An 18,173-nucleotide genomic window follows, 5' to 3' on the forward strand; every position below is an offset into this window, starting at 1 on the left:
TGTCATTGCACCTCCTCACCAACTGCTGTCTGCTGTCCCCACTGTCATTGTTCCTCTGTCACTCACCACAGAGGACAAGCCTCTGTGTCTTCATTAAGGAGACCAGACATGGGGTCCACAGCCTCAGTGGCTGGTGGGCATCAGCACCAGGTGCTCAACCACAGAGGCCATGGAGATTTCCAGCTGAAGATGACTCCCCAGCCTCAAGGCAGCGTGTCCCTGAAACATGCAGCCCCTTGGACCCTGCCCCTGTTACAAAGGCCTCTGGGGCCAAAATCCACTGTGCCTTTTCTTCCCCTGAGATTTGGAGCCATCTGAGCTAGCTGAGAGCACAGACGGGCTCAGAACTCAAATGGGTGCCGGGGGTCAGAGCTGGGCCCTACACCAGCTGGATACAGAAGAGCATCAGGCGTCAGACCAGGCTGCGGCAGGAAGCTGGGCACGCCCGCCCCCAGGTGTGGGAAGGAAAGGGGCTGAGCCCACCTCGGGCATGCCCACACCACAGCGCCAGCACTTCGAGGCAGCAACTGAGACATCCACCTAGTAGGAGCACACGGGCCAGAGCGATGACTCCCGTAGCCGCTGCCAGGATCCTCCAGAGCAGGAGCGGCACACACTTGTCACCATTCTCTTGTCATCAGGATCCTGAGTCCCACAAGGACTCCACCTCTCTCACTTGTGGTCATCTCTCTTTGCCAGCAACTTTCAGCCCAGACAAGCTTGCCCTCAGGGCTGTCGGCTGTGCAGCAGGGACCTCAGGCCAGCCCTGGACCTCTGTTAACAGGTCAGAGAGAGAGAGGAATGGCCAGGCCACAGCAGGGGTTGCCCCCTCCTCCTAGGCTGACTCACTCCAGCTTCGATTTTTCACTAGCCCCAGTGCACCTGGGCCACGCAGCAAAGATCCATGCGCCTTGCAGCTCCCGGACATCAGGCTGCAGGGTGAACTGGATGGCTTCTCGGTCGCGTGGATGGGCCCAGGCAGGCGCGCTTTGTAAAGCCCTGCAGCCTCGCCGGCTTTCTTCCCCCAGAGCCTCCCTGCCCGCAGGTTACTTTGGGCTCTTGGGTGAACTTCTGCAGGCCTGCAGTTCTTCTAGGGCCTTGATGTGCACGGAGAGCTTGGGCTGTCAGCACCCTTTTGGGGAAGCTGCCCAGACCCACCTCCAAGCTTCTTAATTTCTAAGATCCGGTGACTCTTTTCAGTGCTGAGGACCTAGGAGCTCCTGCCCTATCTTGCAGAGAGCCTGTGGGAGAATGGGCCTGTCCTGTTCTTCAGGAGCCTCGGGCTCCCTGAAGAGGACTTCTGGCAGAATCCACCTGGTGCTGTTCATCAGATTCAGAATTCTTTCTTTTAGGCAACAGCTGAGTGCCCGTCTACCCCGTCACTGCCTCGCGCCTCCTGCCACCAGCCGTCCACCATCCCACGGGACTGTGCAGTCCTGAGAACTGAGTCTGTTCAGACAGTGGAGTTCTGCCTTGGGTTCTGCTGCAGGCCCCCACTCCAGTTCCAGACCAGTGGGGAGGAAGAGGAAGGACATCACCACTTTATCTCAGGCCCCTCCTGACCACATCCTTCTTGAAGGCTGGAGTCCAGCTTCTTCCCTTCCAGAGCCTCTCGGGGCCTAGCTTTCCCTGCTCAGTACCTGGAGCAAGGAGAGCCCAGACCCCAGACTCCTGAGGCCCAGTTTAGCTACAACTGCCTGAGTACAAAGCCAGCAGCTAGGTGCGCAGGTTCTGAACTGCTGCCCTGCCCCTGACAGCCCAAAAGGGAGATTATGCTTCCCGGCTCTGGGCTGGAGTAAGGGCACATTTCTTGGTGGTGGTATCGGGTCTCCAGGAGGAGCTGGCTAACAGGATTCACAGGTCCTCTGCTGCTCTGCTCTGGCAGAGAGCCCCTTGGAGCCTGAGGTCTAGCCATTCCTCGTTTCATCTCCTTCCTGCAAAGTCAGTCATCCCAGCCATGGCTGGGGGATGGGGAGCAAGTATTCTGGCACTGAACGCCTTCCTTAGCACAGGTGGACACTCTTGGTTTCCCTTTGTCCAAGGCCACTCTGCCTTGCGTCTGTGGCATGTCGGTGCCAGGAACGGGACCTTTCCCTAAGGCCTCAAAGCACGACTGGTTCCACAGTCCTTCCCCTTCTTAGGGAAGCCACCGGTCCAGCCAGACCTGAGCTGCAACTCTTGGGCTGTATGCTCTTTCCTCCAGCAGGCACACGGAACACCGGTCCCTGCCTGAAAACCCCTTGTGCTTTCCAAACTCAGTCAGTGGGCAGAGCTTGCTTGCTACCGCAGGCCCTCTGGGACCCCACCCCTGCCCAACCACCACCCCCCCCCCCGGCCGGGCACTAGCTCTAGGAGGAAGCGGTGTCTGCCTCCTGCCCTCGGTGCTCCCTGGTTTTCCCACTGGGCCAGGGCAGTCAGAGAGCCCTGACATGGCTCTGGGGAGGAGTTCTGTGGCTTCCCTCTTCTACATTCTGTCTCCTTCCTCAGCCCGTTCCACTCCGCTCTGCTCATTTCTTCTGTTCTCTATCCTCTTCCTGGCAAGTCCCACAGGCTGCAGACATTCATTCCTTGCTAGCCTCTCAGCTTGCCTCCCCCTAAGTATTCTTCAGATGCCCACTCCCTCTGGTGCCATCCTCGTAAGCAGCTTCTGTCCCTCTCCTCTGGGCCACAGCATCTCACTTGGCCAGCTTTTTGGCGGGCTGGCGTGTCACTCCTACACGTGCTGGGTACATAGTGCACACCTGGAGAAGCCAGAGGCCATAGAATGGGCTTCTCCCCGAGGATGGCTCAAGAAGTAACCTCCCTTCCTGCCATCTGTTTCCACCCTTCAGCGGTGCCAGCAGCCCCCAGCAGCTGGAGCCTGGATAGTGGAGCCCAAGAGGCCCAGCCCTTCCTGTCTGCCCACACGGGGCACATCCTGGCCCCCTCAGTGCCTCCCCGAAGCCTGCTGCATGGTAAGAAGACCTCCAGCGGGTCCCTCAGATAGTCCCTGGTTTCAGACTCTACTCAGGGGCAAGGACAGCAGACCTCCAAACTAAGAAGATGGGCCATTCCCTGGGCTGACTCAGCCAAGGAAAAACCATCCCCACCACGGGAAGGATCCTGCTGGGCTTTGGGGTCTGTGAGGTTTCCAAGTACAGCAGGTGAGCTCAGTCAGGCCTTCCCAGCCAGGGGGGCCGAAGACCATGGAACCGACTGTGCCAAGCCTGCTACCCACCAGCTTGCCGGAGGGCTGCCAGTTGGCGGCGGCCTGTCATCCTGTGAGCTCTGATGTACTCGACCTTCTTGACTTTCTGTGTGGCACAGGTGTCTTTTACTCCAGCAGCCTGTTTTGGAGAACTCCAGTGAAAAGAGAGGTTTTCCTGTGGCCTTCAACACTGAGAGGTCCCCAGGAACCTCTTCCCACGGCTGCCCAGTTGGCCCAGCAAGATGTGTCCACACAGCCCCAGAGGGGTCCCAGCTGAGGCTCTGGTTCTATTCCCTTTGCAGGTCATTACTCCCTACACTTCGACGCCTTCCACCACCCCCTGGGTGACACCCCCCCGGCCCTGCCTGCCCGGACTCTGCGCAAGGTAATGTACTGAAGCAACAGCCCCAGCGGGGATGGGGGTGGTGAGCAGAACCTTCTGATCTGCTCTGGAATCAGCTCTACGAAATGAGCCACAGCCCTCCCTGTTCCCTCCCAGAGCGCCCAGCCCGATGGAAGCTAGGGGTGCCCAGGGCCCCACGCTTGCCATGCAGATTACTGATGTGTCCTGGAACCAGTGTGAGGGGGCCAGGGAGGTCAGGGGGACAGCAACACACAGTGCCCAGGGTGCACGGGCAAGGGGCAGTGAGGGGCTGGGGGGCTCCTGCTGGTGTCACCAGGTAACGGCACACAATTCAAGAAGGCAAGAAATACTCCCATGGTAGATGGTAGATTATTTTAAACTGGAGTCCAGTCAAAAGCAAGAGGCAGAGGCAGCAAAGTCTCATGAAAACTCACTCGTTTTTCTGCACATTGGAAAAGATGGACTCAGTCATAGGTTTTAGCAGCAGAGCCCATTCATCTGGCCCATGGTCCTGGGGGTTCTTTCTGCTCTGCCCACTGGCCTGCTGACCCAGCCTTTCTGTCAGCACCCCAGAGCCACGGGGTGCAAGTGCCTAGTGCTCGGGGCAGAGCCATTTCTGCCCACAGAGATGGTGCTGATTCTGGGGCTCCCCTGGCTTGCTGGGAATAGGCTGCCGAAGAGACCAGTGGGCAGCCAGTGAGCGCGAGCACCTGGCCCTTTCTCCACACAGCAGGCCACCAGCCCCTCCGCAGGAGAAGTTCTAACATGCCCACCCTCTGCTTTGCAGTCTCCTCTCCACCCTATCCCGGCCTCCCCCACGAGCCCCCAGTCGGGTCTGGATGGCAGCAACTCTACCCTGTCAGGCAGCGCCAGCAGCGGCGTGTCCTCCCTGAGCGAGAGTAACTTTGGGCACTCCTCGGAGGCCCCGCCTCGGACCGACACCATGGACTCCATGCCGAGCCAGGCCTGGAACGCCGACGAAGATCTCGAGCCACCCTACCTCCCTGTCCACTACAGCCTCTCCGAGTCCGCAGTCCTGGACTCCATCAAGGCCCAGCCATGCCGAAGCCACTCAGCCCCCGGGTGCGTCGTCCCTCAGGACCCCATGGACCCACCCGCGCTGCCACCCAAACCCTACCACAGCCGCCTGCCAGCCCTGGAGCACGAGGAGGGCGTGCTGCTTCGCGAAGACACTGACCGGCCCCGGGGCCTGCACCGCAAGGCCTCTCTGCCCCCTGGGAGCGCCAAGGAAGAGCAGGCCCGCCTGGCCTGGGAGCACAGCCGCGGGGAACAGTGAGGGGCAGGGAGGCGGCGGGGACACCGCCCGCGGTGAGCAGCTTGCCCAGCCACTCCAGGTCTGAGAAGCAAGTCCCCCCTACCCCAGGGAGCTGAGAGGCCCGGCACTCAGGAGAGAGCCACCCCGAGTCTACGTTCTACTGCCGTGAACTCGTGTGTTGCCATGTACAGAGGCCACAGCAGCATGAAGGGTTGTGGCTTCTCTTTTTAGTTCATTTTCTACGTTTCCATTTCTATGGGTTTCCCTTTCTTTCCTTTGTGCAGTAGATGCTTTCTTCCTCCTGCAGTTCCAGACCACGTGGAGCTATACGGAGATATTGCACAGACAGAATTGCTTTGCAGCTTTGCAGGGCCGGGGGGTCGGAGCCCAGGCCCTCCCTCCAGGGCAGAGAGGCACAGAAGAATGGAAATTGCACTAGGGACTTCTTCCGCTGCTGCATGGACAGAAGAGCTCATGGTTGTATTCAGGGATTGCAAGGACCACGTGGACTACACGTCACAGGTGGACAAGGGAGCTACAAGCCGTTTTGCACAAAAGCCTACCCACCCGCCCACTCTTCCATCCAGGAGTGTGCACCTGAGGGGCTGCTTGGGCCAACCTGCCAGCTCAGGCATGTGATCTGGCCTAAGGCACGCCCAGGGCACACTGCCAGGCTTCCGTGGGCCAGCCCTGCCTTCCACTCTACCTTGGATTTTTCCCTCCATCGCTTTTATTTCTGACCATTTGCTCACTTCCACTCTCAACACACCTCATGCCCTGCAGGAGCCCCCCTGGCGAATGGATCTGCAAAGGTTATCTCCCACCCTCTTGGGTTTGAGTGGGGGTATGGAGCCAGAGGGACTGCCCTAGGTACCTTCCTCCCCCTGTCCAGGAGGCCAAGTGTTGAGAGAAGAGCTGGCATGGGAGTGAGGCTGGGGTGTGGCAGGGGCCGGAAATCCTCTGAGCTTTCAGAAGTGGCCAGAATGCCTGTCGTCCAGCTCCTGAATCAGGGATTTTCAGCACTACCTCTGAGCAGTGGGGCTGGCTGCCCAGCCAGGCTTCCAGCCCTGAGGACTCTGGTCAGGTTCTGCAAGCTCCTGGGTAAAGAGGGTGGGAGGGAGCTCCCCCTTCTGGAAGCAGAGAGCCAAGCAGGTTGAATTATCCTCTTCCAGGTGGCCAAGTGCAGTTGTCTTCTCAGCCCCTGCCCCTTGTCCCTCGCGCCTCCCTCCCCCACCCCCAACATACTCCAGGCCCACGGGGACCACCACTCAGGGTTCGGGGCGGGCATGAGGCTACTTTCTCCAGCCTCCCCAGTCTGTTGGGCAGAGAGGGCAGTGGTGTCTTTATAGGAAACTCTTTCAGGTCAGGGCATTGATTTTCCTCTTGGTTCATTATTTGGGGGGATAGGGTGGGATGGGGATAGTATCTTACCAGGGTGCTTCTAAGTTACTTAAAAAAAAAAAAATAGTCTACAGTATTTTTCTTTCATTTGCTTGAGTTCACAACTTTGATGGTCACAAGGCAGCCTTCTCCTTGTTGAGCAGGTGTGTTCTCCTGTAGTTTTCTTCTGCAGGCCTGACTCCGTGGCCAGGCCCCGGGCCCTAGACCCCCACCCCTTCCCTACAGTCCCTCTTTCCAAACAGACAAGGCCGGCCAGGGTGTTCTTCTCTTGTACACAAATGCCAGCTTACTGAACAGGAATGCCAGCAAGTAACCTACTGGGAAAGATGGAGGGGCGCATTACCCTCAGGGCATCTGGGGGGTGCTTCTCACCAGTGTGGGTCCTTCCCGATACTGTAAGGATAGCTCCAGGCAGAGTGGATCAGTCATCGCAGCCCCAACCTCAGAGGGCAGGCCTGGAGCATCTGGTGTTCACAGGTGTTAGAGGATCAGGGGCTAGCTCTGGGTGTGAGACTTCCGTGGGAGGGCAACTTTAGAGTTTAGGGCACTTCTGAACATCAATCCCTGGACAAGGCAGTCATTGCATAAGAACATCGACCTTCTCCACCTGGTGGCCCAGGATGGTAGGGCGGGGAGTGTGGGTTGGTTTGGCCTTGCGTTTTCATGCAAGGTTGAGGAGGTTTGTTTTCCCTTTCCATTTTCCCCAACTGGATGAAAAGGACATAATCCAAATCCCTTTTGTTGGAGAACGCCAGTCTGAGGGGAAGTGGGAGGCCAGAAATGAGAATCCTCCGAAAAGATTGTGAAACACTGATTTTCATTCTTTCAAGCTTATTTGTAAATACTTATTTGAATGCTGTGTATTTGTACAGGAATTTGAGCAAAAAATGTATAGAGTGTGATGTCCAATTGGTATTCAGCCCTATAAATGTGTTTTTAACCTCCAGCATTCTGTGCTTATTTAAAATAAGACTTCTAACCATTTCTTTTATGTATTTATGTTTAAAAAAGTGATTTAAAAATGATCTTACCTGTACCAGAAAGCAAAGTTAAAAGAAAAAAAAATTTGTACTAGTGTCCCAAGAGGTATTTTACTGTATATATTGTGGTAGCATGTTCTAAATCCAACAAGTAATGTGAATTTTAGATGTAAATATCTGCCACTTGATTTTTTCCCCTTTCCCCATTCCCTTGACTGCTGTGATGTGAATTAAAGATGAATACCTGATACTGACCCACTGAATTCACTGAATGGGAGCAGCCCAAGTGCCCCCTCTCCAATCCTCGTCCCCCGGACTCCAAGCCCTTGAGCCTCATAGAAATCTCTCTGCCCAGAGCACAGAGCCAGCCTTTCCAAAGTCCTGCCTTGAGACAGAACCTGAAAGGAGGACAGCCAAAGAGGAAACCCTCGCCAGTGCCTGTCCGCTGACTGGTGGGCCCCCACCTACTCAAGAGGCGCTCCCAGCAACCAGGGATCCCCCGGAGCGTCGCCGCCAGCGGCGGCAGTCCAGCCCTTTAGTTCCCCACCGACGCGGGCCAGCTCTGACCGCACACAGACGGCGCCTAACCAGGCCAGGCGCTTTCCTTGGGCCTGGGACGACAGCTTGGGGAGGGAGGTTGCTTCCTATGAGAAATCCTCCAACCCAGCGTCTGTCCACCCGAGCTGGTGTCCGGTCAGCCCGAAAAAGGCGGCCTCCAGCCTAACGCGCACCTTCGGGCCTGGTCGGCAGGACTCGCGGGCGCTCCCTGAAGCCTAGGTCCCCCACTCGGGATCGTTTTAAAAAATGGCAAGGACAGTCACCCGAAGCCTGCCCTTTGGGCAGCAATTGACGCAAGAGATGATGGCCTGCGCCACGAGTCGGGACCCCGGAAGGGGAAGTCTTAGGGGCTTCTCGGGCCAGCATAGGGCCCAGAGCAGAGGGTACTGGGAACAATTCTGGAGGCGCGGACCTACCGCCGAACCCCACTCCAGCCCGAGCCTTCCGGCTTCAGGGACCGCCGCTGCCCCTACTCAAGATGGCGGCCCGGGCCGCTTCCGCCGCCCCCGCGGCCACTTCCGGCCGGACGCCCTGGTTCAATCAGCGGCCGACAACTGTCTAGGGCTAGGGCGGGTGACGCTACCAGCCAATAGGAAAGGGCAGCGTGGAGCCGCCGGTCTGGGCTCCCAGGCGCGTGAACCAATAGGAGCGCGGCGTGTGGGAGGGCGCGGGGGCCGCCCGCCAATGGGGAACTACGGCGCGCGGCCGGGACCTGGAGGTAGCGCCTCACGGCGGGCGCGGTTCAGTCGGGCGGCGGCGGCGGCGGAGGAGGAGGTGGAGGTGGAGGATGTGGGCCACGCACGGGCTGGCGGTGGCGCTTGCTCTGAGCGTGTTGCCGGGCGGCCGGACGTTGCGGCCGGGCGACTGCGAAGGTGCGGCGGGTTTGGGGTCCGCGCGCCAAGGCTGTCTTGGCGGCGCTGAACACCACCGAACGGCCGAGAGGCCGGGGCTGGAACGGGAGGGGGCGGCGGCCGGTCCCAGCGGGGTCCGCCCGAGAAGGAGCAGACGCCGCCTAGGAACACAGCTCCCGGGCCTAGGAAGCTAGTCCGACAAGAAAAAGTTGGGACCAGATCGTGCAGAAAACTTGGCTTGGCATTGCGATAACGCCGGAGTTTGTGTCCTTTCCCATCACTGGGGCAGAGGCTCTCCCTGGCTCAGGTCCGGAGCTCCTAGGGCCAGCCTTGAGCACCGCGCCGGGTCCGGTGGGCTTGCGGAGCCGCACCTCGGGGTTCGGTGTTGTGTTTGGAAATGAGAAGCATTTGGATCGTTTTTGTCTTCGCTCTCCGGTTTGGCCTCTTATGAGGTCACAGTGAGCCCATCTCAAGGACACGTGTTCAGTCTCGGCATAAACTTTGTGGAAGGAGCAGGGAGGAGCCGTGTGTGGGTCATTTGGTGATGCTCGTTCCCCGCGTGCCCTGGGTGTACCAGGGGACCCCAGCAACCCGGAGCCGGGTTCTGTCGGCCTGTGGGCACTTGAGAAACCCCGGTGATGGAAAAACTCACCTCCGTGTCTCCTATTAAAATTGCTGACAGTGTTCCCTCCTGGTGGATTGGGGTGCAACGTGGTGATTGCTGAGCATCTCCCTTCCCCCTCTTTTCCAGTCTGTATCTCCTATCTGGGAAGATTTTATCAGGACCTCAAAGACAGAGATGTCACATTCTCACCGTCCTCTATTGAAAAAGAACTTATAAAATTCTGCCGGGAAGCAAGAGGCAAAGAGAATCGGTTGGTGAGTAGCTGGTTCCCCTCCCTGGCTGGCCCTGCCCCCTTGTGCTCAGGAGGTGTGCCAGTTGTGTCAGTGTGCTGGTGTGGGACTTGAGTGCTTTCATGCATTCTGGAGTTGGGCTATTTTTTTTTATCACGTTAGTATTGACTAAGTACCTACTGTGTGCCGGGCACTGGGGGGATCAGTGGGGAGAAATGACAGTTCGGCAAATGATGCCATGGGATGAGTGTACTGGAGAAAATGACCAGGGTGCTGTGGCAGAGAGGGCAGATGTAGATGCAGGTAAAATAGTCAAGACTCTGAGGAAGAGCATCTCTGGCAGAGGGAGAGCCATTGTGAGCAGGAGAGGCCGTGTGCAAGGACACAAGAAGATAACAAACTGGGCAGGGGGTGGGGTGTGGCTAGTGCTGATTTGAGGACAGAAGCCTTACTGATGAACCAAGGACTTTTGTAGCTTTAATTTCTCTGGAAGTCGCTGGTTTGTCTCTCTGTTTAAAGGTCTGAATCCTGGTGACTCATAAACTTATTTGGAGGCTGTCAGCTCTGGAACTGGGCATGTATTAAGAGCCCAGGGTTTACACTGACCGAACCTGACTGCCAGTACAGGCAGGGCATGGGAGCATGAGGCCCTGCCAGAAAGAGAGGTTTTGAGCGGTCAGTGTGTTGTGGAGGAGAAGGCCCTCCGGTGGAACCGCCTGAAGGCCACTGTCCTCTCTTGCTGCAGTGCTACTACATCGGGGCCACAGATGACGCTGCCACTAAGATCATCAATGAGGTGTCCAAGCCCCTGGCTCACCACATCCCTGTGGAGAAGGTCTGTGAGAAGCTTAAGAAGAAGGACAGCCAGATCTGTGAGCTCAAATATGGTGAGTGTGGCCAGTCCTTACTGAATCAGCACAGAGCCTTCACGCTCAGGCTTCATGGAGCTGGCTTTCTAGCTGGGAGAGGCGGGTGAGAGACAAGAGCGCGGCCAGTGAACTGTGTTGTAGACCGGTGGTGCCAAGTGAGGGGTCGGGGGTGCGAATCTGGCAGGAGAGGCCTCATGGAGGAGATGACACTCAGCAGACTTCAAAGGCGGTGGATCAGCCCAGAGGAAGAGTGTTGCAGGCAGAGGACATAGTGTAGGACGGGTGGGCAGGGCACAGGGCCTCGCAGGCTGGTGAACATTCGGCTTTAGGTCTTTAATCTGAGTGAAGTTGGGAATGTGGTTTTGTTTGGTTTTGGTTTGCAGGGGCACAGAGAGGTTTTTTCCCCCCCAAGACTGATTTATTTTAGAGAAGGGGGGAGCAGGGGGAGAATCTCAAGCTGGCTCCCCACTGAGTATACAGCCCTGTGCGGGGCTTGGTCCCACAACCCCCGATACCATGACCTGAGCTGAAATCGAGAGTCGGACGCTCAACCAGCTGAGCCACCCAGGCCCTGGCAACACGGGTTTTTGAGAGGAGAAGGGATGTGGCCTGACCTGGGTTTAATTGGCTCATTCTGCTGAAGGCCCAGTGATTTTTATTATTTTGAAGAGAAATGCTGTGTGCAGACAGGCAGGCCCAAGAATTCCGGGCGCTGTGGCACCCCTCTTGTCAAACGGATCTCTGGTGAAAAAAAGCAGGCCAGGTCCTCAGAGTCAGGACCAGGAATAGTTATCCTTTTCTATAAAACCATCATATTTTATTGTGACTTAAGTTTCCAAGGGCCTGTGTTTGTCTACTTGTGTCAAGGATGCCTAGTCTCCTGAGAGGGACCTGGGGCAGGAGCAGTTGGCTTACAGTCTCTCTGTGCTCACAAGTTATGGGGAGTAAGCTCCTAACCAGGGCCTGTGTGGGGAAATTGGAACTAGGGGATCTGTCTGCTCTGTCACCCTGGAGCTGTCACTCTGCAGTGACTTCATCTCTACTGTGACTAGTTGTCAAGGCACTTGGGCGTGGCGGGGGGTGCGGAGCAACAACACATTTCTTCTGTAAGGTTCGTCCTATAAGGACCACGTGGTCTCTGTCCTAGTCCTGGGCAGCACTGCATGTCCGGGTGGACGCTGCCAGGGTGAGACCGGCCTTCTGGTGAAAGGGCCTCAGGCCAGTTCCCCCAGGTTGGGGCGGTGAGCACAGACACACAACTGCAGGGGTCTGAAATGTCTGTCCCCCTCCAACCAGTAGGGCTGCTTGCTTTGAGGGCTTGGGGACTGTGCAGGGGTGATCCTTCCTGGGGCTGGGGGTGGGACTGGGGGTGGGGCTGGGGTGGGGGTATCTGTGGCCACTCCCACCAGCTCTCCCTGCTTTCTCCTCCAGACAAGCAGATCGACCTGAGCACGGTGGACCTGAAGAAGCTCCGGGTCAAAGAGCTGAAGAAGATCCTGGACGACTGGGGGGAGACGTGCAAAGGCTGCGCAGAGAAGTCTGACTACATCCGGAAGATTAACGAACTGATGCCTAAATATGCCCCCAAGGCAGCCAGTTCACGGACTGATTTGTAGTTGGCCTGGTCCCTGCTGCACCTGAGGGGAAAGCAGCTTACCTGCATCTTCCCCACAGCCTTTTTGTAATTTATTTTTTAGGCGGGCTCCTGACAATGTCAGGTGTGAAGCCTGGAGCTTTCCTGACGAAGCTGGCTCTCCAGCGCCCCCCTGGGAGGATTCACTTTGTTCTGTTGCTGGTTTACTCTAGGACTTCAAAGTGTGTCTGGGAATTTTTTATTAAAGGAAGAAAATTTCTAGCTGTCCTTGGAGAATTAAAGTGAATCTGAAATGGGATTTCAACCCTATCGAAGATCCCACCAGTTTATGCTTTCCAGTTCACAAAGAATTGTCTGATATTGTCACATTCATCCCTCAGCAACCAGGGCTGCAGACGCCAGGGCAGGACGGGGGCTGAGGTGTCAGGGGCGGGGGGTTGGGGGGGGGAGGCTGTGCCTGATGCGCCATCCCAAGGTGACTTCAAGTGAGAGTTCCAGGAGAGGAGTCAGAAGCTGTGGGGCTTCGTGCAGAGCACAGGGGATTGAATCTGGTGTATGAGGGAGGGGCTTTCGTGGGGCCTTCTCAGAGAATGACCTCAGTAACTGCCAGTGTTCAATACCCTCACGTTTCTAGACATGCTCTTGGCCTGGCTACCTCTGCCCACCACTACCCAGATCCGGCTGTCTACTTGGTTTGTGGTCTGGTGTCCCAAGCTTCTCATGCCTAATTGGGGTTTTGCAAGACTTAACAGGGGTTGGTTTATACAAAGTCAGTGAGAGGGTGCCTTTTGCCTTGTTGATCAAGAAAAGTCCAACCAATGAAGTCTTGTCCCCAGAGTCTGGTTTTTCAGTTCCTCTCCAGGGCTGACTTTGGGAAACTCAGTTACCAGCATGAGCTCTGACTTGGTGGAGACCCCTCGGCTTCTTGGGTCTGCCAAGACCACCTGAAGGGAAGGACTAAAGCAGTGCCTTCCCAAGAAGATCTCAGATCACATCATTTATGCTGCTAAATTCAGTCTGCCTCCATAGGCCTTCTTACCACCTGCTGTGGCGTCCACTAAGGAGAGCCAGCAGCAGTCCCACATTTCATATCTTCAACACCAGGTTTCTAGGAGGGAGGCAAGAAGGTTGAACTACTTCTCAGGCCAAGGCAATTAGGTGGGCTATTAAGATCTGACAAGTGCAGTGCCCTGAGGCCCCGCCAGGTACTGGGAAAATCCACACTTCAAGACAGAAGTCTTAGGAGGCGGACAGCCGTGGCCTACAGGCTACACTGAACACAGGCACAGGGAAAACCACCCAACCAGTACTGCTCTAGGACTGACCCCCCAAGGCGATCTACAAAGGGTTAACTCATTCTGGAAGTGTTCAGATCAGGCAACTGTTAACAGGTGTTTCTTGTAAGAGCTTTCCCCTTGCATCTGCCTCAGCTGCTCCAGGAGCAGCTTTATTTATGACCGTGGGAGGAGAGAAAACTCTCTTCCCCACCCCTAAGGTTTCCTTGCAGAAGTTGGGTCAGGTTCTGCGATGCGCCCAGCAGCTCTCTGGAGATGACACGTTCCCAACGGGGCTTGGGCAACTGGGCAGGCTTCTCCCCGCCGCTACACCTCACCTCTGAAGAGGTCCTGGCCCTGGAAGTGGATAGAGGCACGAGCCAGTGAGAGGTAAGCGTGCAAGCTGTGGTTAACTATTGGATTTGGCCTCCTCGCCCTTAGCACCGTTGCCGCTGCCCTGTATTACAGCCCACTATCTGCTCGGGAGGCCGCATTAGAGGGTGGAGCGTTGTGGCACCAAGGAGACTATTCCCATTCGGTAAACGGCAAGTTTGTTGGCTCGGGTTTCTCTGAACCCAGACGGGCCTCGCCTTTTGCACTCTTAGCCCATGGTCGTTGCGGCCTTTCCGGGGGCTGCTGCGTGATATGTAAACGCGGAGGATGTCTGCTTTGTGGGATGTGGGTCCTGGACGGGGCCTAGGAAGCGGCGTGCTTAGGTCCTCTTGCCTGTCTATCCCCAACCACAGTCGGGAGATGCTGTGGAGATGCCGGGTTGGGGAGATGCCACGTAAAGAGACCTCTCTGGGTCAAGATGAGGGAGCCGGGCGCCCAAAGACGCTGCCACTCCCATTCCACGCAGCGTGGACCCCCGAGCCGGAAGTGGGAGGCCTAGGGCCTGCAGCCCGCTGGGGTCGGAGACAGGGCGAACTAGCCGGGTTCTCGCGAGGTCCCGGATCTCCGCGTAGCCCGGGCCCTTAGCCACGCGGTGGCGCCAGAGCTCGCTGTCGGGCAGCTCTCGCTTGCACGCCCCTGGGGTCACGTGACACGGGGGCGGCGCATTCAGATGACGCCGGACCGGCGCAGCTCCGCTCCGCCCGCTGCGAGGTCACGTGACAGTCCGGCGCAGCCTGATAACGCGACGCCCAGCCCCTGGGCGCCGCTCCCGTCCCGCCCCGCCGCCACCGCCGCGCCGAGTCCTTTTGTCCAAGATGGCGGCGCCGGGGGCGCTACCTCCTCGGCCGCCGCCGCCGCCGCTGTGAGGGGCCTGCGGGCCGCCCGCCCGCCCGCCGCGCCGGCGCCATGAAGAGGCAGAGCGAGCGAGACTCGAGCCCGAGCGGGCGCGGCTCGTCATCGTCGGCCAAGCGGCCGCGGGAGCGCGAACGGGAGGCGGAGGCGGGCGGGCGGCGGGCGGCGCACAAGGCCTCGGGCGGCGCCAAGCATCCCGTTCCAACGAGGGCCCGAGACAAACCCCGCGGTAGCGGGGGCGGCGGGGGTGGGCATCGTGACGGCCGCGGCGCCGGGGACGCAAATCACCGTGCGAGCAGCGGCCGCTCCTCGGGCTCGGGCGCCGGCGGCGGGGGACGCGGCGGCAAGGCCTCCGGGGACCCTGGCGCTTCAGGTGCTTCACCCCGCGCGTCTCCACTGCCGCCACCTCCGCCACCTCCCGGGGCCGAGCCCGCGGGTCCCGGCTCGTCGGCAGCCGCGCCCGAGTACAAGACGCTGCTCATCAGCAGCCTCAGCCCCGCGCTGCCCGCCGAGCACCTCGAGGACCGGCTCTTCCACCAGTTCAAGCGCTTTGGCGAGATCAGCCTGCGCCTGTCGCACACACCGGAGCTGGGCCGCGTGGCCTACGTGAACTTCCGGCACCCGCAGGACGCACGCGAGGCCCGCCAGCACGCCCTGGCCCGCCAGCTGCTGCTCTACGACCGGCCGCTCAAGGTGGAGCCCGTGTACCTGCGTGGCGGCGGCGGTGGGAGCAGCCGGCGAAGCAGCAGCAGCAGCGCTGCCGCCTCCACGCCGCCCCCGGGGCCGCCCACGCCCGCCGACCCGCTCGGCTACCTACCCCTGCACGGCGGCTACCAGTACAAGCAGCGCTCGCTGTCCCCAGTAGCTGCCCCGCCTCTACGAGAGCCCCGCGCCCGCCACGCTGCAGCAGCCTTTGCCCTGGATGCTGCCGCTGCCGCCGCAGTGGGACTATCCCGGGAGCGAACCCTGGACTACTACGGGCTGTATGACGACCGCGGGCGCCCCTACGGCTACCCTGCTGTGTGCGAGGAGGACCTGATGCCTGAAGATGACCAGCGGGCCACGCGCAACCTCTTCATCGGGAACCTGGACCACAGCGTGTCTGAGGTGGAGTTGCGGCGGGCCTTTGAGAAGTACGGCATCATTGAGGAAGTGGTCATTAAGAGACCTGCCCGTGGCCAAGGTGGTGCGTATGCCTTCCTCAAGTTCCAGAACCTAGACATGGCCCACAGGGCTAAGGTGGCTATGTCGGGCCGGGTGATTGGCCGAAACCCCATTAAGATAGGCTATGGCAAGGCCAACCCCACCACTCGCCTCTGGGTGGGCGGCCTGGGACCTAACACCTCACTGGCCGCTCTGGCCCGGGAGTTTGACCGCTTTGGGAGCATTCGGACCATTGATCACGTCAAGGGAGATAGCTTTGCTTACATCCAGTACGAAAGCTTGGATGCAGCTCAGGCCGCCTGTGCAAAAATGAGGGGCTTTCCCTTGGGTGGTCCAGACCGGAGGCTGCGTGTGGATTTTGCCAAAGCAGAGGAGACTCGGTATCCCCAGCAGTACCAGCCCTCACCCCTCCCTGTGCATTATGAGCTGCTGCCAGACGGATATACCCGGCACCGAAATCTGGATGCAGACCTACGGGTGCGGGATAGGACCCCCCCACACCTCCTGTACTCGGACCGAGACCGGACCTTTTTGGAAGGGGACTGGACCAGCCCTAGTAAAAGCTCTGACCGCCGGAACAGCCTGGAGGGCTACAGCCGGTCGGTGCGCAGCCGGAGTGGGGAGCGCTGGGGAGATGGGGACCGGGGCCTGCCCAAGCCCTGGGAGGAGAGGCGGAAGCGGAGGAGCCTTTCCAGTGACCGAGGGAGGACAACCCACTCCCCTTACGAGGAACGGAGCAGGACCAAGGGTGGTGGGCCGCAGGTGGACCGGGGCTCTGACCGCACTCCTGAGCGCGGCCGTAAGGAGAACCACTCCAGTGACGGGACCAAGGAGTGCAGCAGCAACTCCCTCAGCAACAGCAGACATGGGGCTGAGGAGCGGAGCCACCACCACCACCATGAGGCTCCAGACTCTTCTCATGGGAAGAAGACACGAGAGAGCGAGCGCAATCATCGGACCGCTGAGGCTGAGGCCAAGCCTCTGGAAGAGCCAAAACATGAGACCAAAAAGCTCAAGAATCTTTCCGAGTATGCCCAGACGCTGCAGCTGGGTTGGAATGGGCTCCTGGTGTTGAAAAACAGCTGCTTCCCGACATCTATGCACATCCTAGAGGGGGACCAGGGGGTTATCACTGGCCTCCTCAAAGACCACACTTCCGGGAGCAAGCTGACCCAGCTGAAGATCGCGCAGCGTCTGCGACTGGACCAGCCCAAGCTCGATGAGGTCACGCGTCGGATCAAGCAGGGGAGCCCCAACGGCTATGCGGTGCTCCTCGCCACCCAGGCGACCCCCAGCGGGCCTGGCACGGAGGGGATGCCCGCGGTGGAGCCAGGCCTACAGAGGCGGCTTCTCAGGAACCTGGTCTCCTACTTGAAACAGAAGCAGGCGGCAGGAGTGATCAGCCTGCCGGTGGGGGGGTCCAAGGGCAGAGACAGCACGGGCATGCTCTATGCCTTCCCACCCTGCGACTTTTCACAGCAGTACCTCCAGTCAGCACTGAGGACATTGGGCAAGCTAGAAGAAGAACACATGGTGATAGTTATAGTAAGAGACACTGCCTAGCCCAGACCTATTTGCAGCTCCGCATTTGTGTCACAAAAAGCAGTTATTTTAAAAATCTGATCACCACTCCCTCCCCACATCCTATCCCCTTGGTTTGAATTCTCTGCTGGGTTATTTTGGTTCATTGGATGGGGGACCAGAGTCCTGACCCCCACCAAAAGTAAGTTCTTAGTTTTCGGGGGGGGGGGTTGTTTGTTGTTTTTTTGTTTTGTTTTTTTACAGCAATGAGAAAGGGACTCCTGTCACGTTGATTTCTAGTGTACAAGATACTGTCTGCTGTGTTCTGTATTTTTTTTATTTTTTGACTAACTGTATGGAAAGTTGTCAGTAAAGCCTTTGTCAGAGGATGGATTTTTAATCCTGTTCAGAGTCCTGGTTTAATCAAGTTTTTCCTCCGTGAATGGAAGAGTTTTCCCCACTGCATGCACACAAATGCCCTACGTCAGCTTTGCAGCCCAGGTATAGCCCCAAGTCCTGCTGTGTTGGTGGCTCAGTCCCTCAGCTCTTTGGGCCCAGTCAGGACTACGTTCACATTTGTTTTTACCCTTGGCTAAGAGCAGGTTCACTCAGCCTGAGCAGAGCCCGGGAGCCTAAGCACTATAGCCTTTGGTAGTTTCAGAGTTTTTGTTTCCTGCGCTGTCTGTTCATTTGTTTTGAGCTGTGACTGTCCCACCATGCCCAGTCTTGAAGCCTTCTGCAAACAGGTAGTGTTGAGCAGTCGTGTGGTCTTGTAGCCAGGGGGAAGACCACTACAGTACTGATGCCACAGGGACACAGATCAGACGCAGGCTCCCCCTCTTGTTCAGCCTTAACATGGCTGTTGTGCAGCGCAGGAATACCCAGCTGGAGGCAGAGCTGCCTCGGACTCCCAGGCACACTGGAGGCCAGATGCCAGAACAGAGGGTGGGAAGAAGCTGCTTTTGGCTAATTTTTTAAATTTACCCAGTGTTTGTGAATTCTGGTTCTTCCTTTCTTGTTTGGGGGCTAGGCTT

The 18,173-nt window shown here is 58.2% G+C and overlaps 3 protein-coding genes across 11 annotated transcripts in view; all 3 read left to right on the forward strand.

Moving 5' to 3' along the window:
* DOCK3 (dedicator of cytokinesis 3) overlaps nucleotides 1-7,456 on the forward strand; it is a 578,190-nt gene extending 570,734 nt beyond the window's left edge. For 6 of the 9 annotated variants that reach the window (XM_059161016.1, XM_059161018.1, XM_059161021.1 and 3 more), the window contains 3 exons: nucleotides 2,832-2,954; nucleotides 3,490-3,572; nucleotides 4,339-7,456. In XM_059161016.1, the coding sequence (XP_059016999.1) occupies nucleotides 2,832-2,954; nucleotides 3,490-3,572; nucleotides 4,339-4,848 (716 nt within the window). In that variant the 3' untranslated portion in view covers nucleotides 4,849-7,456. The remainder of the gene's footprint in view (nucleotides 1-2,831; nucleotides 2,955-3,489; nucleotides 3,573-4,338) is intronic. The other 3 variants (XM_059161024.1, XM_059161025.1, XM_059161023.1) reach the window with 2 other exon arrangements.
* A 613-nt stretch (nucleotides 7,457-8,069) lies between these two features.
* On the forward strand, nucleotides 8,070-12,202 carry MANF (mesencephalic astrocyte derived neurotrophic factor). Its single transcript, XM_059165013.1, has 5 exons — nucleotides 8,070-8,339; nucleotides 8,413-8,638; nucleotides 9,369-9,496; nucleotides 10,218-10,359; nucleotides 11,773-12,202. The coding sequence occupies exons 1-5, from the start codon at nucleotides 8,070-8,072 to the stop codon at nucleotides 11,955-11,957; spliced, it is 951 nt and encodes a 316-aa protein (XP_059020996.1). The 3' UTR covers nucleotides 11,958-12,202.
* Nucleotides 12,203-14,385: 2,183 nt separating this feature from the next.
* On the forward strand, nucleotides 14,386-17,539 carry RBM15B (RNA binding motif protein 15B). Its single transcript, XM_059161030.1, has one exon. The coding sequence runs from the start codon at nucleotides 14,509-14,511 to the stop codon at nucleotides 17,179-17,181; it is 2,673 nt and encodes an 890-aa protein (XP_059017013.1). The 5' UTR covers nucleotides 14,386-14,508; the 3' UTR covers nucleotides 17,182-17,539.
* The last annotated feature ends 634 nt before the right edge of the window (nucleotides 17,540-18,173 follow it).

This window comes from Mustela lutreola, chromosome 2 (genome assembly GCF_030435805.1).
Source record: "Mustela lutreola isolate mMusLut2 chromosome 2, mMusLut2.pri, whole genome shotgun sequence".
Classification (NCBI taxonomy): domain Eukaryota; kingdom Metazoa; phylum Chordata; class Mammalia; order Carnivora; family Mustelidae; genus Mustela; species Mustela lutreola.

What these genes read in the sequence shown, in the direction of transcription:
- MANF (XM_059165013.1), top strand. Translation starts at nt 8,070, where the DNA reads ATGGCCTGCGCCACGAGTCGGGACCCCGGAAGGGGAAGTCTTAGGGGC. An exon ending in GCGGCCGGGCGACTGCGAAG is followed by an intron (nt 8,639 to 9,368) that starts GTGCGGCGGGTT and finishes CCTCTTTTCCAG; the next exon opens with TCTGTATCTCCTATCTGGGA. An exon ending in GATCTGTGAGCTCAAATATG is followed by an intron (nt 10,360 to 11,772) that starts GTGAGTGTGGCC and finishes TTTCTCCTCCAG; the next exon opens with ACAAGCAGATCGACCTGAGC.
- RBM15B (XM_059161030.1), top strand. Translation starts at nt 14,509, where the DNA reads ATGAAGAGGCAGAGCGAGCGAGACTCGAGCCCGAGCGGGCGCGGCTCG.